Source organism: Saccostrea echinata, unplaced genomic scaffold, assembly GCF_033153115.1.
Source record: "Saccostrea echinata isolate AGI-Se365-2 ecotype Australia unplaced genomic scaffold, CSIRO_AGI_Sech_v1 ptg000057l, whole genome shotgun sequence".
In the NCBI taxonomy this organism is placed as follows: Eukaryota; Metazoa; Mollusca; class Bivalvia; order Ostreida; family Ostreidae; genus Saccostrea; species Saccostrea echinata.
In genome coordinates, this window is record NW_026889806.1 from 1,462,455 (window position 1) to 1,487,770 (window position 25,316).

At 33.1% G+C, this 25,316-nt stretch overlaps 1 protein-coding gene across 4 annotated transcripts; it reads right to left on the reverse strand.

Moving 5' to 3' along the window:
• Positions 1-424: 424 nt before the first annotated feature.
• LOC133174382 (acyl-CoA 6-desaturase-like) lies at positions 425-23,892 on the reverse strand. 4 transcript variants are annotated; one of them, XM_061309509.1, is made up of 13 exons: positions 23,808-23,830; positions 19,331-19,552; positions 11,722-11,871; positions 11,215-11,361; positions 8,412-8,513; positions 6,308-6,367; positions 5,795-5,860; positions 5,618-5,678; positions 4,625-4,701; positions 4,336-4,433; positions 3,902-4,078; positions 2,991-3,116; positions 425-947 (listed from the first exon to the last, which is right to left on the reverse strand). In XM_061309509.1, exons 2-13 carry the CDS (start codon positions 19,508-19,510, stop codon positions 887-889), a joined length of 1,305 nt encoding a protein of 434 aa, XP_061165493.1. In that variant the 5' UTR covers positions 19,511-19,552; positions 23,808-23,830; the 3' UTR covers positions 425-886. The 4 variants fall into 4 exon arrangements, with proteins under 4 accessions (XP_061165493.1, XP_061165492.1, XP_061165494.1 ...); XM_061309508.1 differs by lacking the exon at positions 8,412-8,513 and adding an exon at positions 7,779-7,880 and having other exon boundaries at positions 23,808-23,829; XM_061309510.1 differs by lacking the exons at positions 8,412-8,513; positions 23,808-23,830 and adding exons at positions 7,779-7,880; positions 23,396-23,451.
• Positions 23,893-25,316: the final 1,424 nt, after the last annotated feature.

The window sequence follows — 25,316 nt, forward strand, 5'->3', positions numbered from 1 at the left end:
CTTAATGTAGGATGTAACACACCTTCTACCTAACAGGCATTGATTGAATAAAGTTTTATGATTCCACGTCTAATAGTTTTCCACTTGTGAGCCAGACATGGTTTTGGTATATTTGGCCATATCTTAATTAAAGGTCACCTGTTTTCAATGTGTAACACACATTCTACCCAAGATGTATCAGCTTACATAGTGTGATTATTCTACCCTAGTAGTAATTAAGTTACATGCAAACAAAAAAGCTAACGGATGGACACGAATACCATACCATAATTCATCCCATAACAATACATGTATCACATTTTAGACCCTGGAGATGGCTCACATTATGTCATCATAGTTATCCTTCCAACTCTGGCTTTTGTTTCTGCTACAGACAAATCATACTGCTCTGCTCAGTATACATATAAATAAAACAAGACTCGTGTAATAGAAAGCATTTCTATTTAGTAAATCATAATAATGATAATAATTATGCATCATACAAAAACTACGAATTTCATCTGCTCAAAATTGAGGATATAACAAGCCTAAAGATGCCAGTAGAAAATACAAAAAGAGAACAAAAATTTAAATCACTAGTAAAATATATCAAAACAGACTGAAGTCTCACACAAAGGAAGGGCTATTATCATATTCCAATCAACGTTAACTGTTCTTGTGCACAGTCAAATGCCAGACATTGTTATTTGGTGTATTGCTTGCAGAACACTTAGAGCTGTTTCATGTTGTAACTCCTTCATTTTCCATGTTGGTATTTTCATATTTTCTTTAAAATAAATTATTTTACCAACCCAGAAAGTATGGAGGTACAGCATGGTACATTTGACAAAAGTGTATATTAAATTTGTTTAAAAGTTATAGGCACTTCTAGCAGTTCTCATTCCAATCAAGATACGTGGTGGGCATGCAGTGTTGCCTCCCAAAGTTCTCCAGAATGCTTCAGTGATCTACAAGAAAAAGTACACAGGTACAATACAAGGGCAAATAACTGAGCTAACCTGGTGAAACATAGCAAATTAGACATTTGTTTTAAAAAAATAACTTAAAACATTGTCTGCATTTATGAAATAAAAGAATTTAGGGGGAAACATACATTTATAACTTTAATGATATGAAATTTCTTTTGAACAAAATTAACAAAATTTTCTTTTCAGCTGCATGACAATGAAGTTACACCAATATTGAAATTTATGTAAAATTAATGTACTATAAAAGGAGCCTGGACACAGTTGAATTGTGTAAATTTAAAATTTCTATGTTTATAAAAAAATAATTTCAGTTTATTAAATTGAACTTGAATGAATATTTTTTTAATTCAATAACGACATTCTTCTATATAATACGTCAAACATCTGAGTTTGTAGAGCACAAGCTCTGTTTTATTTAATATTTACGCTTTACAGGGTGTGTTCAATTTTTTTACTCTGCAATTTTTACTCTGTACTCGTAATACTGGCGAGTTAGATTTCCTTTTCAAACTTCTACTCTGAATTTTCTGGATTATAGTTTTAATATTTTACATTAAAACACAACAGAATTTCTACTTTTCATAAGTATTAAAGATAAAAGTTTACTTGTGAAAGAGCCAGGATGTCATAAAGTCATGTGTAAAGGCCACACTACTGTAACAGATTACAACTTTAAAGCCAACTTTAAAGTTGGAAAAGCCAAATTCAAAATTGGAATTTCCAACTTTAAAGTTGGAATAACCAACTTTAAAAAAAAATATTACGTGGCACTAATATGCTTCCGTAGATACCAGATATTTAACAGGGAGTGTAAACATTTATTGTTATATAAACTTTACTGATTATGAGTTTGTTTAAAATGGCAGTTGTGCCAAAACCAACTGACCGGATACTGTTGAACAAATATGACCTTGATTATGGTTGATTGGGGTTAAATTTGGCAGTAAAGATATCTAAATTAGAAATAGATAAGTTTTTTTTAATATATATATATTTTTTTAATTTTAATTTAAATAATATCATCTAAATGAATATATCTATTTTTATAACTGTTTGTCGATTTATTAAGCGGTGATCTTTGTCATATGTGACATTCGTAGAAGAATGGGGGAATATGTAATAAACTTAAAATGTGATAACAGTGAAAATCAGTCTTAAGAGTGAAGAAAAAAGGTCCAGAAAAAAGGGGGTTGAAATTAGTTCCTATGTAATACACATACTCAACTTTTGAACAATTTCCTGATGAAAAAAAAGTGCATTCAATACAAGTTAATTTAGAGAAATGAATAACATCTGGAGGTCTGCACAGTACAACACCAGCACCAAGCTGAAGCTTTACCAGAGCTGTGTTGTATTAACTTTCCTATATGGATCGAAATGCTGGAGAATAACAGAGACGGATCTTAGCAAATTACGATCCTTCCATACCACATGCCTCCGCCGAATACTCAGGATTTTCTGGCCCGAGAAGATTACAAATGAAGACCTGCTGAGCAGATGCAAACAAGAGGACATGGGTACCATCATTACCAAACACCGATGGAGATGGATACGACATGTTCTCCGAAAAGACCCCCAGTCAACAACAAGAACAGCACTGCATTGGACCCCAGAAGGCAAAAGAAAGAGGGGGAGGCCTAGAACATCATGGCGAAGGACAGTTGAAAGCGAGATGAAAGCTATGCACCAGACCGGAGGCTGGCCCAGGATAGACAAGAGTGGAGGAAGTTTGTTGCTGCCCTACACACCACAGGGTGTAAAGGACAATGATGAATACAAGTAACTTCATGGTAAGTGTCAATCAAACACGTCCCGGATTGGTAGTTTTAATAATCTTCAGATAAAAGAAGATTCTAAACAAGCTTTTATTATATTTCAGCTTGAAATGCTCTAGCAACAAATAAGTCATAATATTTTACTGAAAATTTTACAAAATATAATATTAACTTTAAATCTGTGTCCAAGCCCCTTTCAAGCAAGATGAAACATAATGAATATTTTATATATGTATTCAGTACTTACTTCACAATGTCAACAAAGGACTGAGAGAGGGTTTTCATTTGGTATGGAATTCCATGCTTTTTACAGAGGGACTGAACAATTGGTTGGATTTTGTATAGATTGTGTCTTGGCATGGTAGGGAAAAGGCTAAAATAAATTAACATGCATATATATGTTATATATCTCACATGCTTATAAATATTTGCAACAAATTTAGTGTAATTCAATTCCATAAATTCATTCATTCACATGCACTTTAATACGGTAGATTTCAATACTTCAGGTGTTATAAGTAGAGTAGAACTTTATCTCGATCATCAGAATCTTTAACACAAGGGATTTGTAGAAGTGCCCTGGCAGCCCCATTTTTCTTTATATGTTTTACACTCGTTATCTCATATCCTCCAATATCTTTAAGTTTAATCTTAGTCCCATTGAGTTTGGGATAACAAGGTTTGGCAGTATGTTTCTATTTGTTTTGTTTAGCTCATACTACCAGGCAGGAATTTCAGTTCATGAAAATATCAAATGGGCCTACAGTATTGTATGAATTGATTTTTTTTTTTTGACAGGCATTCCGTTTACACCTGTTTACACCAGCCCTGTGTATTTTTTTTAATAAAATAAATGATTTTTTTTACACTATTTCACAGCATGCAAAGTGTAGTTCTGATGGTTCAGGTGAAATGTGTGGTTTAAAAATGCACAACGGATATCAGATACAAATATGCATGTATTTCCGAATGTAAGGAAAAGAGTTTCTGAAATGAAATAATTTGTGTTGGATTTATTTTCTTATTTTTTCTAGACACAAAAGTAACAAAATTTTAATCAAAGATGAAATTCAGTAATTTACAGTATTCATCTTAACTAAATTTGCATTTAAGTAAATTGCACTGTATTTTCTGTATTGCTAAGCTTTGTTTTCTTACTGGTGTTCTATCTGGAAATTGAGGTGCCCTGTGAACCAATCATTGAAAAATGACTGCTCAATATCACAAGTGGCCTTCAGCTGGAGTCGAATCCACGGCTCAGCGGTGTCCTCATCAATGTCCATGGGGATGTGGTTCGACTGACTCACCCAGGTAAACCAATGGCTCTCTAGCACTCTGCATAGAAAACATTTAAAATGGTGGGGTTTTCAAAAGTGGTCACTATTTCTTAATTGATTCAGAAATAATTTTTTTTTCATAGGTTTTATTATAAAGGTCTTAAATAAGTGCATGTATAACAAATATTTCTTCTTTTAATATTCTGTAAGTAAATATGATATATTTACTGTAAATATCAACATATTGATCTCAACAACTTTTTTCAGCAATGAGAACAAAATCATGACACCTTTTTTTTTCCTTCCAGGTCTTACCTCATTATTTCATAGTAAACAAATACCCATCCAACTCCGAGCAGTGGTGTATAAAGGTAGAAAAACTTCACATAAAAAGCCATGACTACTATGAAATCCTGAAGAATACAAAATATAATACAAATAAATGTCCATATCTCAAATATTATGCCAAATATACCTGAAAAACATCTAGTGAGTTTATGGTCCAGATTATAGTGAATTTGAATTTTGATATCTCAAACTCTTCTAATATACAGTATAAAGAAATAATTACATGTTCTAGCGTTAAGACTCTGTATTGATTTACCTTCCATAATCTTCTGGTGAAAATATGTCTAAACAACATAAACTGGAAATACACGGGGAACAGAAGAGGGGGTCCAACTGTAAATATTAAAAAAAAAATCAAACAGTTCATTAATTTATTTTAAAAAAATTAAATTATTATAGTGCATTAATTTCTTTATCATAAAAAAGGGGTGTGAGTGGTTGGTGGGGGTGGAGGTACAAAATCTTAAGAGTGAAGAAGAATTCCATTTGTCTTTATAAATCATATTAATGTATATCATATTTTAACTGGTTTAGTGAGATCTTTTACAAAATACCAGATACAGCTTGAACTAGAAAACTGATGTCAACAGTCATTTAAGATGTTATCTTTCATAAACTGAATGAACGAATGTTTTTACAAAGCATACAAGATATTACTTTGAATTAAAAAGAAGCACACTGCTAAAACTTCAAAAACCACAGTTTGTTTTTTTTTTCTATATCAAACAAATTACATGTACATAAAATAAAGATGAAGTTTAATAATTTTATTACTGGTATTCACATTTACTAAGCCTAATTATAATTTTGATTGTATCCAAAAACAGAAACTCATGAAAATAACTGAATAGTACCTTTTACTCTTACCAAATCTTCAAAAAAAATTCCATCTGCAGAATATTACCATTCAAATTGTATTTCCTGGAGGTTTTAAAATTTTTTTAAACTCAAATTACAAAACATTTACCTTTACTTCTAGTTCTAATGTGGTTACATCTGGAATCAAGATTTGAACAAACTTGATTCTTCACTCAATAATGAAGCTTTAATTCATACAAGTTCTGCATATTTGGCTCAGTGGTTCTACATAAGAAATTTTAAATGACCCACCCCATTTTAACTATTTTTTAATTATCAGGCAATAATGACACACAAACTTTGAGGAGAAAAACTCATTAAAGCTTTCTACTCTGGTGAGCTAAAACAGGGAATGAATTCCTCGTTTTACATAATATAGAAATTGACTTACTTATAAAGAAGTACTTGTGCTGCAGATTGTAGGGCATACTGGATTTGTTGGATTCAGCAACCTAAAAATTATCAATCAGGACTTTTATAGCAAAAACAGCAGAATTTTAGTCATTAGACTTCTGAGAAAAGATAAGTTTAATTTAGAGCCAGAAACACACTGAACTACAATGCATACCTTAACAGGCATTTTCTCTCCAACAACGAACAGTTGATCTACTCTGACATCAGGATCTTTACCCATCTGTATAAACAAAGGAAAAAATAAATACACAAATCAGGAACCTTACCCATCTGTATAAACAAAGGAAAAAATAAATACGCAAATCAGGGTCCTTACCAATCTGTATAAACAAAGGAAAAAATAAATACGCAAATTAGGACAGGAACAAGTGTTCTAAATGAAGCTTATCAATTCTTTACCAAGAGGCTATTTTTTAATTTTTGCAAATTGATAAGATCATCATTGACAAAATTGAAGGACTAAAAGAAAACTGTCTTATGCATATTTTATTGTCTTTTATCAATATATTCATTAAACACTTGTTTTAAAAGCAGCTCTTTTATTCCTCATTATATATTGTCCATAATAAAAAAAATATATGTTACATGCAAACAGAAAGAGCACTACATGCATTTATACAAACTTTAACAATTATTTGTATAGATCTTCCTTAAAAGGGCCCCTTACCACATTAGGTTTGGCGTGGTGTTGATAATGCATATGGTTCCACCAGCTTGGTGAAGCACCCTACAACAAGAGAACAGCAGTACTTATGAGATAATGACAATTCAAACAGGAAGCAGTACATGAACTTATAAATAATCTTATAATCTGTCCAGAGATTTATTTTTAAATTTAATTATCTATATATCATGCTTTTTGATATAATTATGTGAAAAATTCTTCAACAAATTGAATCTCTCAGAATTATCTCTTTTTTCCAGTAGAACCAAGATATATATATAAATTTATGAAACAGTTAAAACAAAATGCATAAATTTATGTTAAGAGTTCATTGTGCTAGCACTTATTCCATAAATACAAAGATTACTCAAAGATAATTTAAATTCATGAGAATTCTGTTGAAAGCTTGCACATTTTTTCCCCATTTCAATAGGACAGGCATATTTTACATTGAAGTATGAAGAATTTTTTTGTACCAAATCAAATTAAATTTACTTTCAAAGTTTTTAAGAAGTATTTAATAAGTACACTTAATTATTATCAAAGAAAAACTTCACATCTGAATATTAATAACTTGTACAAACAACACCAAATGAAGTAAATGAAGTTAAAACAAAGAAGGACTTGTGAAATTGTTAAAATAATTTGCTGACGTACGTGTGCATTACGTGATGTTTTCCTTTTTTTTACTGACTCAGAGGTAGTATAATATGTGCTTTGATGAAATCCATATCATGCATACAGATGATACAGAGGGTAACATTAATAAGTACTTACTTACACAATGTAAATCTAACGCTAACGTGAAAAAATCATTTAGAGCATTTATAACAAGGGTAGAATGTGTCACAGTAAGACAGGTAAAATATCTTTATCTTCCAATAACATTTGTATAGACCCAATTAACTAAAATATTTGTTTAAGTTATAGTTTTAAGATCTGCAGACTCCAGAGCACCCTCAAAGCTAATTAGCTCTACCCTATAGCAGTATAATGATAAATGTTACTGAATTGAGATCTACTGTTTTATTAAGCAGTATGGTTTATTTAAATGCGTTCTTGAAAAAAAGTTACTTCGACTTCTAAATGACTAAATCAAGACACTTGAATTGTTATTCATAATACTTAATGATTTTAGTAAATATCAGAAATATACTTCTCTTAAAATAGTTGATTAGTACATAATTTCTCACGGACAAACTCAACCAATTAAATACCTACATCATATAATACTCTATAAATTTAAATTAATATTTTCATTAATTAATATCATTTTGTTTGAGATCAATATAACTACATGTATTGCGTTTATCATGTTTATAAAGAAGGAATATCAACTATGCATGTGACATTCATATAGAGGTAGAGTGTATACAATGCATCTAAAAAAGGCTATATTTGCACAGCCCTTGCACACATTTTTCTCTAGACAGAATTTCAGATTCATCGCAAGCTTTCATATCCTATCAAGTACCTTGATACATCCTATTGTTAAAAAATGAAAAACATGGTCGAGCCAGCTGGATTTAAATACAGAGAGATGTCCAAAGTCATGCTGCAACCATCCAATCTGGCTCTGTAAGTAAAGGGTTCACAAGAAGTTTAATCAAACAGTGGTTATAACATAGTTAGAACTGTAGCCACCAAAGTCTACAAGTGGTGCGTCTACTATCCCGATGGTTATGGGCACAAACCCTGTAGAAAAAACTTATTCAATGATTAATATGTAAAATGAAGCACATACACACACATGGATTATATGTGATGGATGCAGCGTGCACTAAGCAGTTAAAGCTATATATCTGTACATTGTTAGCTGAAGTGAGTCATGGAGTCTAGCTGACAATGCCACAGTGAGAACAACAGGTAGGAAGACATTGTTCTGGTAATTACCATTCTGCATCAGAGACAATCTTTAACATGTCATGTCTTTAAAATCCATATTTGTGCCATTATGAATAATATGACCTGTTGCAGCCCAAGTTCTCTTTGCAAAGCAAACTAATTAATGACTTCCTCTTACAGACTGGAATAATCATTAGTTTCTTGTCTCTAATGCAAAAGCAGTACCAGAACAAAGCAATTTCTTTTCTCCAATACCAATTACCTTTGTAAATCCCATAGTAAAGAAATGGACAACATGATCCACAGTTGGATTTTTAAATACTGACAAATGGCCAAAATCATGCTGAAGCCAACCACACTGTGCCTTTAAAACAAACAACAGGCCTTAGGACTCAAAACACTCAGGGGGCAAATATACTTATATTAGAGGCCTATAGGCCACCACTGATAATTAAAAAATGTATGGTAGCAGAGAACTTATCTGGTTGTATGTTTTGTATCTATAGATAAGCATACTAAAAACACTAAATACTCACCTAATGCAACTAGAGGTACTGTGAGTAGGCTAACAAAATACTACCCCTCACTGCATTTTTTTAAAAAGTGCCCATTCAAATTTTGTAAATATGACCTTGAACTTGCCAAAAAAGTCCTTGATTAAAAAAATTGACATATTCTCTGGTCATTAGTAATCTTTATGTGAAATATGGACATGCACTGTTTCTCCATTAAAATCTTATAGTTACAGACCTGTCATGCATTTACACTTAATATACCAGTAATCTTGAACTTGCGGGAATGACCTTGGGTCAAGGTCATGACACACCCTCAGGTCATAAACAATTCGTGTATCCAATCATTCTCCATTGCTAAGATATAATCTGGTCAAGAATTTGATACTTTTTCTGCCAGTGACCTTGAACTTGCCAAAAAGACTTTGGGTCAAGGTCACAACATACCCTCAGGTCATAAACAATTGAGCTTCCAAAGATTCTTCATTACAAGGTGATAGCCTAGACAAGAATTTTATACTTTTTTTGACAGTGACCTTGAACTTCCAGGAATGACCTTGGGTTCAGGTCACAATGAACCCTTGGATCATAAGCAATATCTGTACCAAGTATGACCTTCCAATAATTCTCCATCAAAAAGTTTTAGCACAAAAATTTTATACTTTTCCTGCTGGTGACCTTGAACTTGCCATAATGACCTTGGGTCAAGGTCATGACACTCCCTTGTATCATAAGCAATCTCTGTACTAAGTATGATTTTCAAGAGATTCTCCATTACAAAGTTATAGCCCAGACAAGATTGCATGGACAGGCAGCTAGACTACCATTTGTATAGACTGACAAGGTGACTCCTATATATCCAACAAACTTTGTTTATGGGGGTATAAAAAGATTTAAAGTTTTAAGATAATTCATTAAGAAAATACAATTTTATGAGGAATAATAAGTAGGACACCTAGCTCTGCCAAGATTGGTAACGTAGTTAACACTTAGCGGAAACTCTTAAATTGTCTTGGACTATTAGAAGCCACCAGCTATGAATATTTCACTCATAAAGTAATAACTTGTGTTTTTCCATTGGGGAAGTCACTGTTTCTATTCTCAAATTCTGATGACTATAAAAATAACAATTTTCCAAGACAACTTGGGATTTGGAATTTATTCTGAAGAAAAAAATTCTTGCTAATAAAGAGATATTGTGAAACAAAGGCATTGGAAAGTGGTTAACTTAAAATGCAATATCTGATATTCCATCTCTTTGCATGTGAAGTCTATACCTGATCAAGTTGAATATACAATTTTGTAGTCAAGATTAGCCATTAATATTTAAACTGTATTAAATTTAAAAAGGAAAAAAAATTAATTTCAGGGCATATTTCCTCACTTTCTTCAAATGACAAGTAAACCATATTCGGTCTGCCATTAAGTCCATATTTTGGACTGAAGCCAGAGATTCTGTAATGGTGTCACAGTATTTCCACTGTGACCACATGATAAATCTTTTACCTGCTGAACGATACACATGAGCTGAGTATATTAGTAACAAAAGAAACAGTTATCATTTTCATTATGCACTTGGTACAACTCTGATTACACTGTAGATAACATTGTGTAATGTACATCATCAACAAATGTCAAATAGTTCCATAAATTATACTGTCAAACTGATATTCTTTATATCAATATTGACATTTTCATATATACAAATACATTAATCACAAAACAAACTAAGCGTGCACATCATACTCTGATGCAGGTTTTGACGGAATATAGAATACATTATGACACCCTGATATTGATCACAGCTGCCCAGCCTGCCCTAACATTACGAATCTTAAATCAACCTCTCTACAGAATCTGCCTTAGATACAGATTCTAAATAGAACTTCTTGCAAAAGCAGTGCAAAGCTCCAGCTCAATGTAAAAGCCTGACACAGAGTTGTTAGTTAGTGCCCCCCCCCCCCTCTTTGGACTCTGTCAATTATTTTGATACAAGTCTGTATAAATACAAGTATCTACATGATCTAGGTAACAGTATGTGAAATGTATGTCAATGAAAACTAGAAATCAAAATTCATGACCAATGCAATATATATTTGCTGTACAAGATATCTATGACTAGAATTTAAAAATCTCATCATGTGGTTTGAAACCCTCTCTTGCTCTCTAGAGTTCTCAACAGATATTTCTACAGATTTGTGGAAATCAGAGGAAATCATTGCTAACATGGGAATCAGAAAAGAAAGAAGCAAATCCAAAGGAAATCTAAGGCTGAAAATCAGCAAAATATATAAGGTTAAACACTTTAATACAGATTTTTTAATATAACTCAGTGAGAAAAAGTAATTAATACTGCTCATTTCATACTCAGTCAGACAAACAGACTGTTTAACACTCATTATAAAAAAAATTCAAATTCCACAAAGGTAAATATTACTTAAACAGTTTACTGTGAAAAAAAAAATCAATAGTGATTATCATACTTAGACATTTTTTTTTTTTAAATATTCACAGCTTGATAAACATTTTGAAGTCTAAATTTTGAAAACTTACCTGCACAGTTGCATACAAGCAGACAGAGACAATAAACGGTATCCATCCAGTTCCGAAGTAATATAATGTTAGATATGCCATCACCTCCATGGCCAGAATGTGGGCCAGATGTATAAAGAAGAACCAATAACTAGGTTTGAACAGTCCCTAAAATTATACCCCAAAATTTCTCCTTCAGTGGAAATGGAAACAAATTACTTTTATTTAACATGAAAATTAAGTGTCAGTTTGAATGTATATTACTACTTATCTAGTAAGATTAAGCCTTTTTTCGAAAAAAAAATCTAAAAGGATAATTTACTTGTTTTCTTGCAGTCATATCCTACACTTATCTAAAAAAAAAAATTATAGGAGAAAAAGTATGGAGTGAATTGTATGGATACAAAGGCTCAATTTCAAATGTGAAACATACATCATGTACATGTATATTTCAATTACTCAGCCTCACTGCCAATAAATTGCAATACATACAATATACATATCTTTGACAAAACTTTATTGGTTTACCATCTTTTCAGCAGTTTCTCGTAGCTCTCTGAAATCTTTCTCCAGCGAGTAGTTCTTGTTTACCTCCCCCTTCTGAACACTTCCGATATGAAGAGGTAGTAGATACTTTTGTACTTGGTCTAAATCATTGTGGAAAGCTCGAAAAGCATCCTGAAAATATTCAAAACAATTTATGAGATGCTGTTTGTTTACAACTGACACTTACACAAGCCACAGTCTGACAGAAACTTTGGTAGTTGCCTGCATGTGAATTCATGAAAGTGTATACAAGACACAAGAGGAAACCTTAATTGACAAATAATGAAAGAAAAAGTGAGCAAGCTCACATACCCCACGCTCCCCCAAAACTCGACAATGCAACATGTAATGAATGGCACAGTGCATTTTAAATACACAGTATAATTAAACAAGAGGCCCAAGGGCCTTAACAGTCACCTGAGTACAATACAACAATTTAGAGGATCCATAAACTGATAAATGAAGCTTTGTCGCCCAAAAGCAAGAAAAATAGTATGATAAGCATCAACAAAATAATTGGTATAGAATCCATCTGTCCCCCATTTATCACTATTACCATACAAACTATTAACAAAATGTCTATTTTTACCCCCATATTATTACTTCTCACATTGGTCTCTCTTGGTCTTTGAAGAACATTAAAAAAGATACTAAGTTATTTTTGCCTCACTTTTATTGATCTATTATTTCCAAGTCTACCTGATCATTAAAACTATGAAAGTACTTTTTGTATTAAACAATAAATATTCTTGCATAATTCTCTTATTCTATTAACCTTTCAAATACATTATTTACAGTGATTAATTATCAGAGGTGAATGGCAAAGGGGAATAACTTTGCTCAGCAGAATACAAGTTCAAAGAGCCCTGGCCAGGACCAGAATACTTGACTAAATAATCCAGGTGTTCAAAATTCTGGTAAAAATACCCTTGCATATTAAAACTTTTACTCTGTTTTCCTTGAATATGCCCAGAAGAATAGAAGATTTTCAAAGAAATGCATGTTCACTATGTTATTAAATAAATAAAGCCCCCCCCCCCTTACACCAGAACATCTTACCCAGGGGCCATGAACTAATAATTCTGGAAGAAGCACTTTGCTCATCATAACAATACACTTGTTTCTTTGCTTTATTACCAGTAGTAGAAAAAAAATTTTGAAAGAAATTATGCATTTTCACTATAAAATCAATAGACCCCCCCCCCCCCTTCACCAGAACCCTGACCAAGGGGCCATGAATTTCACAATTTTGGAAGAGGCATTCTTCCTTATCATAACCATGCACTTCCTTTGTTTGAACAATACCAAGGAGCAGAGAAGAAGATTTTGAAAGAATTAATGCATTTATGCATTTTCCTTATATATCAATAGAGTCCCGACCTAACACCAGAACCCTTCACCCAGGGGTCACGAAATTCACAATTTCTGAGGAGGCAGCCATGCTCATCATAACTATGTTCTTAGTTTATTTAATATCCAGGAGAGAGAAGATTTTCAAAGAAATAATGCATTTTCACTATATATATCAATTGAGCCCCACCCTGACACCAGAACCCCTGACCCAGGGGCCATGAAATTCACAATTTTGGAAGAGGCAACCATGCTCATCATAACTATGCACTAAGTTAGTTTATTTAATACCCAGGAGTAGAGAAGAAGATTTTCAAAGAATTAATGCAAATAATCAAGAGCCCCCCCCCCCAACACCTGAACCCCTGACCCAGGGGCCATGAAATTCACAATTTCTGAAAAGGCAGCCATGCTCATCATATCTATGTTCTTAGTTAGTTTATTTAACATCCAGGAGCAGAGAAGAAGATTTTCAAAGAATTAATGCATTTTCACTATATAGTCAATAGAGCCCCCCCCCCCTTTACACCAGAACCCCTGACCCTGGGGCCATGAAATTCACAATTTTAGAAGAGGCACTCTTGCTCATCATAACTATGTACTTAGTTACTTTATTTAATACCAAGGAGCAGAGAAGAAGATTTTCGAAGAATTAATGCATTTTCACTATATAGTCAATAGAGCCCCCCCCCCCCCTTAACACCAGAACCCCTGACCCTGGGGCCATGAAATTCACAATTTTGGAAGAGGCACTCTTGCTCATCATAACTATGTACTTTGTTAGTTTATTTAATACCCTGGAGTATAGAAGAAGATTTTCAAAGAATTAATGCATTTTCACTATAAAATCAGTAGAGTCCCGCCTAACATCAGAACCCCTGACCCTGGGGCCATGAAATTCAAAATTTTGGAAGAGGCACTCTTGCTCTTCATAACTATGTACTTAATTAGTTTATTTGATGCCCAGGAGCAGAGAAGAAGATTTTCAAAGAAATAATGCACTTTCACTATATGATCTATATAGCCCCGCCCTAGCACAAGAACCCCTGATCCTGGGGCCATGAATTTCACAATTTTGGTAGAGGGCTCAATGCTTATTACAATGATGCCAACAGTTTGACTGCTTGAGGTCCAGGAGTAAAGAAGAAGATTTTTAAAGATTGCATTAATTTTGGTGGTTTTAGCCCCACCCCTCAGGCCCCAGGGGGGCAGGGACCATGAAATTCACAATTTTTGTTCCTCTTCACCCATAGATGATATATACCAAATTTGGTTGAAATTGGTTGAGGGGTTTCAGAGAAGAAGCTAAAAATGTTCAAATGTTAACGCACAACGACTGACAAAAACGGATAGCAATAGGTCACCTGAGTGACTCAGGTGACCTAAAAAGGGGCATTACTTTCAAAAAATCATCACATCAAAACTTCTTGCATATATTATAAGGACATTCAAATCTTTGTATGTTACAAATTTAATTGTGCTGAAGTTTCTAGATAAATAATGGAATCAAATTTTCTTGGTAATATACAAATCTATACATTATGTCTGAAATACCTACAAAGTTTCAGGAAATTCAGTGCAGGAGTTATGCTGATAAACTGTTATTTAAATTCCTCAGTGACTTCAATTTGTTAATGAGTGTAAGTCCATGTCCAACACATGACAATTTACACATCTAAATAATTGATGGAAACAAAATTATGATGTAGTCATACATGTATGAATTTGTTTATATACTGTACTTATGAAATTATTTAAGGCAAAGCACCAATTTGAGTGTGTGTGTGTGTGTGTGTGTGGGGGGGGGGGGGGGGGGGTGAGAACTATCCAAGATTTTGTGTGTGTGTGTGTTAAATCATTAATATTTTGGTCTCAAAATCAATAGGGGTCTTTTAAGGTCATAAAACATTTCACATAAATTTCATTACAAAAGTTGATTCCAGTGGATTTCCTTATTACCAAGCTGGAAAGTATCTTCAATAATAGGCAAAAGTCTTAGGGCAAAAATAATGGAATCAGAATTTCCTGGTAATATGCACATACACATCACTGTGTACTAAATATCTGCAAAGTTTGACCAAATTCTGTGCAGCGGTTTAAGAGGAGTTGTGCTGAAAATCTGTTCATCTCTATATTCAAGATATGGCCAAAAATCTAAGTTGAAAAGTGCTGAAATTCCAAGAAAAATAACGGAATCGGAATTTCCTGGTAATATGCACATCTACACATTGTGTACTAAATATCTGTAAAGTTTGACCAAATACTGTGCAGCGGTTTAAGAGGAGTTGTGCTGATAAATTTCATCTCTATGTTCAAGATATGGCCAAAAATCTAAGTTGAAAAGTGCTGAAATTCCCAGAAAAATAATGGAATCGGAATTTCCTGGTAATATGCACATCTACACATTGTGTCCTTAATATCTGCAAAGTTTGACCAAATTCTGTGCAGGGGTTTAAGAGGAGTTGTGCTGACAAACTGTTCATCTCTATTTCAAGATTGGCCAAAAATCTAATTTGAAAAGTGCCGAAATTCCCAGAAAAATAATGGAATCAGAATTTCGTGGTAGTATGCACATCTACACATTGTGTCCTAAATATCTGTAAGGTTTGACCAAATTCTGTGCAGCAGTTTAAGAGGAGTTGCACTGACAAACTGTTCTCCTCTATATTCAAGATATGGCCAAAAATCTAAGTTGAAAAGTGCTGAAATTCTCAGAAAAAAGAAAGGAATTGGAATTTCCTGGTAATATGCACATCTACACATTGTGTCCTAAATATCTGCAAAGTTTGATGAAATTCTGTGCAGCGGTTTATGAGGAGTTGCGCTGACAAAAAAACAGGACTGACGGACGGGTCAAAACATTATACCCCCCGCAACTTGTTGCGTGGGGTATAAATATACTGTATAGCGGGTTTCTTTAGCAGGTGTAAAATTTGGCATTTTGCTTTCTCAAAGGTATGCCAATAATTTTGGCGGAGCTTTTTTTGGCAGACACATAGTTTAATGACTTTGCAAAAGAGAGGAAATTCACATTTTAGATGAAAACAGGCTGGTAAAAGTTAATTTTTCTTATGTTCAGTAGTTATAAGCAAGGGTGCAAATTCAGCGATTAAAATTTTAGCGGGCTACTACAAAGCCACTAAAATAAACCAAAGTTAGCACCCCGCTAAAACATCCCGCTATGCCGTAAATACATGTGTATGTGACCTTGACCTCTTACCTCTACTTTTAGAAAGTATCATAAATCAAATTACATTGTTGATAGAGAGATAAAAAGAGGCTCAAGGACCACAATGCTCGTCTGAGTCACCTAACCTTTCCTACACAAATAAAGATGCAGACAGAAAGATACGCCTTGCTGTAAAGATCCACTCATCAATCATAATTTCAGCAATTTCAGTTAAATATTCAGTGGACTGAAGTCAAACTTAGAAACTGTAGCCTTGTTGTTCTTATATTTTGTGTAAAACATAGACCCCATATTGTGGCCTCACCCTGATCCTAAGGATCTTAATTTCAACTAACCTGAATCTCTACTACATGGCTTGTATGAATATTCATATAAATCAACTTATCATTTCTGTTCTTGAGATTTTTTTTAGTGATTCTAGTGTCAAACGCTGACCCCCTATTGTGGCCCCATCCTAGGCATAAGGGCCATGATTCAGTTACATGTGAATCTAAACTCAATATAGAAGCATTGCTTTGAGTTCATTCATTTCTGGCCCAGAGATTCTTGTCAATGAGGGAAAAAACTTTAAAAACCAACATATTTTCAATATTTCTGTTATACTATACGTGTACATAAATTGGCGTATTCAAAATTTAACGCAATCACTGGGTATTGAGTTGTTGGCATATTCATGAATTAGCGCTTAGCACACAAATGAGCTATACTGTATTTATATATGATTTATTAACGGTATTCATGAATTAGCACATCGTTGTCCACGCCAAAGCTGCTAAAATATGAAGTACATGCACATACACTATTTTAAGTACACATACAGTATTTGCCCTTGAAAAGAGCATGGCCTTTCATCTAAGGGGAAGAAGGACCTTGAGATGAAAAAAATACTTGTCATTCAATTTTTTTCATATTTTGTATATTTCTAGCTAAGTATGTCCCACATATCTTAAAGCAGTTATATCATTAGGTTTCTTAACTTATTTTAGAGATATTGATTGACAAATTCTATACCCTACAGTATCTAAGTGGAGTTTTAATTCTCCATATTTCCGGGCTCATTACTCTGTCCATAATGGAATTTTTTAAGCATATATAAAAACATGCAAATGGACATGTATCTTTTAAAATATTTCAGAGTATGAATAGGGTTTTAAATTCGAAAAATCAATTTTCTTCCATCACACTGCATCTGGATAGGGAAAATTACGTACTTTTTAAGACCACTTAAACAACAAAAAACGTAATTCACAAAAAATTCTATCATTCAATATTTTTAAATTTACGTTGAAATGCAAGTCCTTCATATTATTGATTAACTGTAAAAATTTTCGAATGGTGAAACTGACCTCAATATTGCACAGGACATCGTTAAAGAAGACATAAGCACGACAAAAACGGATCATGTGTACATTTCTCAAGTAGGGAAAAACCAACTATGACGTCACACGTAAGCTAAATAAGCGAAATAGATATACCTATATAAGATTCCCGTCATCAGCTATGAAAAAATAATTTTTTGTGTTCCCTGTTTTTCAAAATATTTCATCATATTCTGATTATGACCTGTTATAAATAATAATACCACGCCTGCATTCACCGAGTATGATCTAGCCTGCTGTACTAACAGATCGTGTGTGACGTCACCCTCTTGCTGGACGCGCAGTTTAGGAAAACAGAGGAGTGGATTAATCTTCTTCATAATTTTTTAATGTTTACAAGAATGTAAAAACTTTTTATTTTTTTTTAATATTAGATGGTGATTAAAGAAAAAAATTGTCAAAGAAATGTACAAGAACTGATGCACACAAGATCACATTTTATAAAGTTATAAAGATATGTACACAAATGTACATAAAGGTTCTAGCTGCACTGAAGTATTTGGAATTCAAACTAAATGTTTATACTTTTGCAACAACACAAACTTAGAAAAAAGAATATACCCAGTACACACATACATGTGGTGCAACCCAGCAGCCACACAACATGCACAACTTGTTTGCACATTTGGGTAGAAATTTATTTTTATATCAAATGAAAGAATCACTTGTAATATATATCAAATGAAAGAATCACTTGTAATATATATCAAATGAAAGAATCACTTGTAAGGCCTTGGAAATACCAAGTTAACCTCATTACATCTGTACAGTTCTTCTATCAATATGGAATTATGAGAGATCGATTGACCTTGGAGTACCAAACATGCACGAATCATGTACTTGTGTAACAAGGGGTCACTAGTTCAGGCATGTCTTTTAAAAACCCTGTTATAATACATGAAAAATTTAAAATCAGATCAGTGGAATAAGTTAAATAATTGGTTTCAAAACTCTCTGTAGATTTAAAGGTCAACATTCTCAATGGTATAGTGTTACAAGGTACTCTCTATAAGACAAACAAAATGGTCATACTGTGAACTTAAAATATTTCATAAAATTATTACAGTGATATTAACCAGATAATCCTCTGCTAACATTTGATCCATTGTGAAATATACAGTAATGTCATTGTTAAACAGTTAGCACGGTTAGCTGTGAATATAAGTGCTTTCTTAAATCCTAACTATCAATGACTTTGTAATATCTCTTTGACGGATATATTTCATATACATAGGTGCACACTATAGTTATATATCTTCATATTTCATTTCAGTCCCATTTCGAAGACAGCACGTTCAGAAGGACACATAACAACATACTTTGGTGACCAAGAACTCGTTTCTCTGTAATGTGGTATGCATGTAAGATTGAGCGATAACATAAAGTAACACCCCCACTATAAGATGTACAGGTGTACGTGAAATAATGCACTAAACTTGGATACCTGTCCTCATTTCCAACCTCAATGTCTTCTATTCTGCTCATTTACCATCAATATTACTCAATAATTACACTATCACCCATCTTCTCTCATAACTCTCAATAAGCCATACACATGTATATCTAATAAACTAAGTCATCATCGTAATGTATCAAAAATACCTGCCCTTTTTCTGGCAGCCTTTACATAAGGTCAATGCTAATTTCTAGGATTACCCAGTCATTTACTTACGGTGGCGTCTTGTCCTGCATAATGTCCAATGACCTTGGAGCCTCCAGGGTGGCGCTTGGACCACTCTGTGATGTTATAGACTTCATTATTGATGATGATCCATCGATCATCCCGCTTGTCATGTTTGGCCACTTCCTGACAGGAATAGCTGCCTAGCTGCTTCCTACCTCCTTTCCCCATTTTGGTGCCTTTCTCCTAACTTACAAAGCTACCAGCAAATACCTGGAATAATTAGAGTTAAAAATTACATACTAAGACTTGCAATCTAGATGAAGTTACGAACTCGTAGTATGGGATGTGACCTGGAGAAAAGATTAGATTTAGTTAATTAAATCTATGAATTGATTTCACCTGATTCAAGTTGGACAAGTCTTTTTCAGCTGCATTCAAAATTTAGGTCATAACTAGAGTTTTCATTCTTTTAATATAATTTGAAAGACTACAAATATCCTGATCAATCAATACACAAGTCCAAAATAAGAATTACAATGTCCTAATGCATTACCTTTCACACTGGAACTTGTCCAGTGAAGGGAATTTACTAAACAAAAAGACAAATATTATCTACATAATCCCCTTTTTTCATGAAAAAAAAAGTTTGGGTTAAATTTTTTTTTTTAATCTTCCATTTGGTAAGTTTTGACATCTTTGGCTCTGTGGTTCTTGAGTCAGAGAAGAAGTTTTAAATCATCCCCATGGCTACTCTATTTCTACTACTTTTTTATTATCTCATTCTCTCCTTTGAAAGGGGCCTAGACCTTCAATTGAACAAAATCCCATCACCCTTGGATGCTACCTTGGAAATTTGGTTGAAATTGAGCCAGTTTTCTGGAGGAAATGTCAATAATGTAAAAAGTTAATGCACCATGCACAGTGACAGAGGAATTTTAATCAGAAAGCAATGTATACTAAGATCACCTCAATGACACAAGTTACCTAAAAAGTCCGTTTTATTTCACCTTCACACCTTGCATAATCGAGTACACCAAACAATTCATGCTCCTTTGACTTCTGGATTGTCTAATTTCAAAATCTCGGCATGATCGCTCACACATAAAATATTTCTGATTATGATGATCACACATGTTTATATATATGTCGGATGAGAATTTCACTATAAACAACACTTACATCTATAACTATAAATTTTCCATGATTTGACAACTTCAGAGAATTTCGAGTGAGAAATATTTTGTTAGCATGTCCTTACTTTTTTCTTCTTAATAAAAGCAATAAAATATGCATACATCATGTACATATGCTACTATAGTAACTTTAAAGGGCATCAGATTTCTTGCAAAAGGTCACTCTAGAATTTAGAATATATACCACAGTTGCTTAAAATGCTGAATTAAAAGATACACTGCTTACATGTGTATGACAAATTTTAATGTATAACAATTTAAAATTGTGACTCTATAGTGTTTTCTTCTGATTGTTCAAAGGGACTATACATGCATTTTGAAAATTAAATCAGCTAGGATATAAACTGGCCATCTCTTCTTTTCTGAGCAAGGGAATTAATGCTTATTGTAAAACAAGAAGCTCTGAAACATTTTATACGATAAAAATATGTTCAAATCAAATCAAAAAGAAAGTTCACACTGCATGGCCTTGAAACTTGTGTTCCTTTCACTAAACAAACACCACATGTTAGCCTGGCTTGTGATGCATAATATTCTACAATATAAAGTCCACATAAGGCAGTGTTCCAGATCATCTAACCGGTAATCATAGTAGACATTAACTGATTAACAGAAGGTTTAAATTACAGATTACTAATCAGATTTACAATTGTTTTATTTCCCCTTAATGCAAATGATGTGACAATCTCTTATCTATAACCCCACGCCCCAAAAGGAAATTTAGAAAAATAGAACATGACAACTTGGTAAACATGGGTTATTATGCACATTTACATATAGTAAACTTGTCTAACAATTTTATATGTATTAATTATTAATATTTCACAAACCACCTAAGTATATTAATATAAATATTTATCTCAATTTGTAATTACATAAAGTAAAGTTGTCAAAATCTCTGTATTCGGTGATTATAGTTCAAATACAGTTTAGTATTCTTCACTATTAACATAATTAATGCCCTAAAGAATGACAAACACATTTTCCTTTCAAAACTTATGGTATATGATGTATCAGATAAAAATGCCATTTTTTTTCTTTTCTTGCCTATATAAATTAACAGCTGTAAACATGTATTTCAGAATTTAATGCATACTTGAGATACTGTATAAACAAGTCAATACACCCATGGATTGAAAATTTAAGGATATGACTTTTCATTTTGTTACCATTATAGTTACATGTATCTACATATAATCATGACATTAGAACAAGAAAAGCATTGAACCAGGGTATAATTTGTGTACATGTATTACATTCTATCTTGTCAGTTACACGTACATCTACAATTACCACTGGAAAAGATTTAATATATTCATGGTACTTGATCGAGAATTTTTTTCAACTCTTGTCAAAAAAAAAAAAAATGAAAATGATTTTCCCTTGAGAGATAGATTCTATATATTGTTAAGCCAATGAAAAAAAAAATTTCAAAACCTGCACTGATTGTATCCATGCAGGAATCCCATATCCAGACTCTATAAGAAGACTTAGCAAAATGTTTAATGCATCTCTCATATTCAATTTTTTCAATTTTATTTTTTGACAACACCACCAAAGTCATAGAAAATTCTTCTTTTTTTCATAATTATTGCATCAAGACAACAGAAGGAAAAAATTAATTTTTTTTCCTGGTTTCCTGCAGTAGACCAGTGCATTATTTTCTTAGGACTGTTCTGTAATAATCCCATTTCAACAATTTTAAACAAGAATTACTGGCCATTCTTTTTACTGTTACATGTCCAGAAAAAATCATGTGTATAATAAATCAATGAGACATAGTACTTTTATGCAAATTTATGATATATTCTACAACAGTTATTGCAAAAATCAAAGAAATGCTGAAATGCTGCGGCCACTATTCTCCAATAAATCACAAACATCATCAACAAATTATCAGTAACTTTAACAAGTTTAATTGGTTTCCTCTAATTTTGACTGCTCTTACTAGGAAAAGAATCTAGGCTTCCTTGGATTGTGATACAAATTAGTCGTGGAAAAGTTCACTTTTAATTCGGATTACCTCATACTTTTTTTAATGTATGAAGTGCAAGTGAACAAGAAGTAACATTCAGTTGTGATGTAATAAGGCACCTATGTTGATATCGAAATCTAGTTTCTCTATATCAGAGTTTAAAAATTTGTGGTTGCAGAATAAAATAATACCCTTGTCGTCGGAATTGTTGGAGAATACACCCTTCAATCTCGAAATTTTGTTGGCAAATAAAAAACCTCATCCTTTTATTGGACTCAGTTTTTATTTGCCAACAAAATCTCTCGACTATCTGGATATATTCCCCATCAATTCCTCCGATGCAGAAATTATTCCTTAAAGTATCATGATGTATAACAATACAGTCAATTTTAGTTGCCAATAAGTATCTTATGTTACATGTAGCCTGTTGATTATAATTCATTTCATTCAGGCATTTATCACCATTTATATGATAATGAGGAAAATCGAAAGGGACATTTCAATGCAGTGGATCTTATGATTATCTTTGTAATGCAATACTTTTTAAAAAAATATTTGACCATTTCTGCCGATAAAAGTGTCAATATTAGTTTGTTGTTAAGGGCGTTCTTCATCTACATTATTCTTTATAATTCACGTCTGATCCATTAAAAATGTAGCATTCATACTTACAAGTTCGTATTGAGTCCAGGTGATCATAAAATACAGAAACAAAAATCACACTTTACTTTATACAGATATTACAAAATCACTCCACTGTGGCCTGATCAGGACACATGCACCCGGAATCCAATCAAATTTATGCAACACCGTGACAACCGCACGGTTTCTCTTGAAGTTGATTTTAAAAACACTAGTACCTCGATTCTGAGTTTAATAGTGTAAATGTGTTGTCTTTACCAATCAAGTCCAACAGAAAAGATCGCATGCTCCTCTTTCACTTACCCATTTATCTGTCAACCCACTCTCACACACCGGTACTCTCGGCACACTCATGCGCACCTGCGTTAGAACAACACCGAACCCGATCGAAACTCTTTTTTATGACTTAGCAATCTTCCCAAATGACCCCCCCCCCCCCCTTATTAGATATCTAATAAAGTGCTTCTCTCAGAGCACTGTCCTTCCTCCTAAAGCAAAATGTCTCAGCTGATTTAAGTACTTAATTTGATTTTTAAATAATTAAAAAATATTAATAAAATAACTCTCTGCGTGAATTCATCTGACTTATGATTTAGTTGGTATCATCATTGTAATGGGACCATAGTTTGAAACAAAAACAATTCTGGTCGAAGGGATTGTGATTGATTGATTGATTGTTGCTTAACGACCATTCGAGATTTTTTTCTATACTCACACTTTAGGTGAAACGCCACAAAAATTTTTATGCATGGTGCTTACGCCCGAAGCTGCAAGAAAGAGTTCTTTATCAAGCCAACGCCTACCGTGACACGGGACCTTGGTGTTTTTGGTCTCATCTGAAAGACCTTTCACTTATAATACCAGACCAGATAATCCATTTAAGCTATTGGCTGCACTCTTCAAGGCCCTGCGTTGGAAAAGATCCTTGTAATAGTTTTAAAACAATAGGGCATTCAGGATAATCACATGCTCCATCCGTTAACCTTGGAAATTTTAGTATACAAGCTTAGCTATTACTTCGTGTTATACAGTAGATATATTTTTTTAATACAGTTAATAATATATTGTCTTTAAACTACATACATGTATTACTTAGCCTTAAATTATATTTGTTATATCTTTAAAAATTGTTTCCTATATAAATCTATGCTAAAAAAGTCTTACATTTCCAATGTTTTACTGAGCGGTCATAAAAAATCGATGTTTGACCGCAGAGTGCGATATTGAACTTGTCGATGAGATATACGCCCGCTTACGTCACACTATGGAAGGGATCAGCTAAATTTTTTTTTTACATTTGTTAGTCTTCTACAGTGGGAGAATTGACCGAGTTTTACCGCAATGCGGGTAAAGGAAATTTACATAGCGTTTTGTCGACCCATCGAACCAAACTGTTTGCCTTCGGCCTAACGGCCTCAGGCAGACAGTTTGGTTCTTGGGTCCGACAAAACGCATGTTGCCCTCAAACCCAGTCAATAAATGTATAATGTTCGCCCACTGCACATGAATTCATTACAGTATATATATGGTGCACACGTGTGTAAAACGTAATTTTAAGATTTTTATGCAAAATCTTGTGACTCATATTCTTGTGATTTATATTCGAAAAAAAATATTGTTCATATTCGTATTCAATTCCCATGAAACATCCAAGTGCTGTTTGCCACTGCGAACTGTTTAATTACTACCATTAACAACTGCTTACTACCAATGATTATAAACGAATTATCACTTGTGTTAACTTTAAAACTCAAGCTTGAATGCAATAATTGAATTTAATTACAACGAAAAAAAGTCCAAAATTTACCGACATGCAAGACGACCCACAAACTATTATGACGGGGGTGGTTAGCTACACATTAATCTATTAATATGATAGTAGAAAAAATGGGGTAGAGGGAGAAAGAAAATTCAATTTTGTTTATCTATAGGGAATGCCATTCACAACAGGGTGGGGTCACATAGATTAAAACTACATAAATATATCAAAAATGTTACGGAAAACAATGAATACATTTGCCAAGGGTAAAATGTATGCAAAATGTGTTTTATATTTCAATTTATTCATATTCAAAATCAGTGCTATTTATTTGTGATTCAAATTCGTTATATTGCATATACATACATGTTAATCACAAGATTATCGCACACATGTACGCATCGCACGATTAGCGCATACTAGTACATATAAATCGCAAGATTATCGCATATAAATCACAAGATT

Coding starts and splice junctions, on each gene's coding strand:
- LOC133174382 (XM_061309509.1), bottom strand. CDS start 19,510: ATGGGGAAAGGAGGTAGGAAGCAGCTAGGCAGCTATTCCTGTCAGGAA. Junction 5,679..5,794: donor GAGAGAAAATGCCTGTTAAG/GTATGCATTGTA, acceptor GATAATTTTTAG/GTTGCTGAATCCAACAAATC. Junction 4,702..5,617: donor GCACAAGTACTTCTTTATAA/GTAAGTCAATTT, acceptor TAATATTTACAG/TTGGACCCCCTCTTCTGTTC.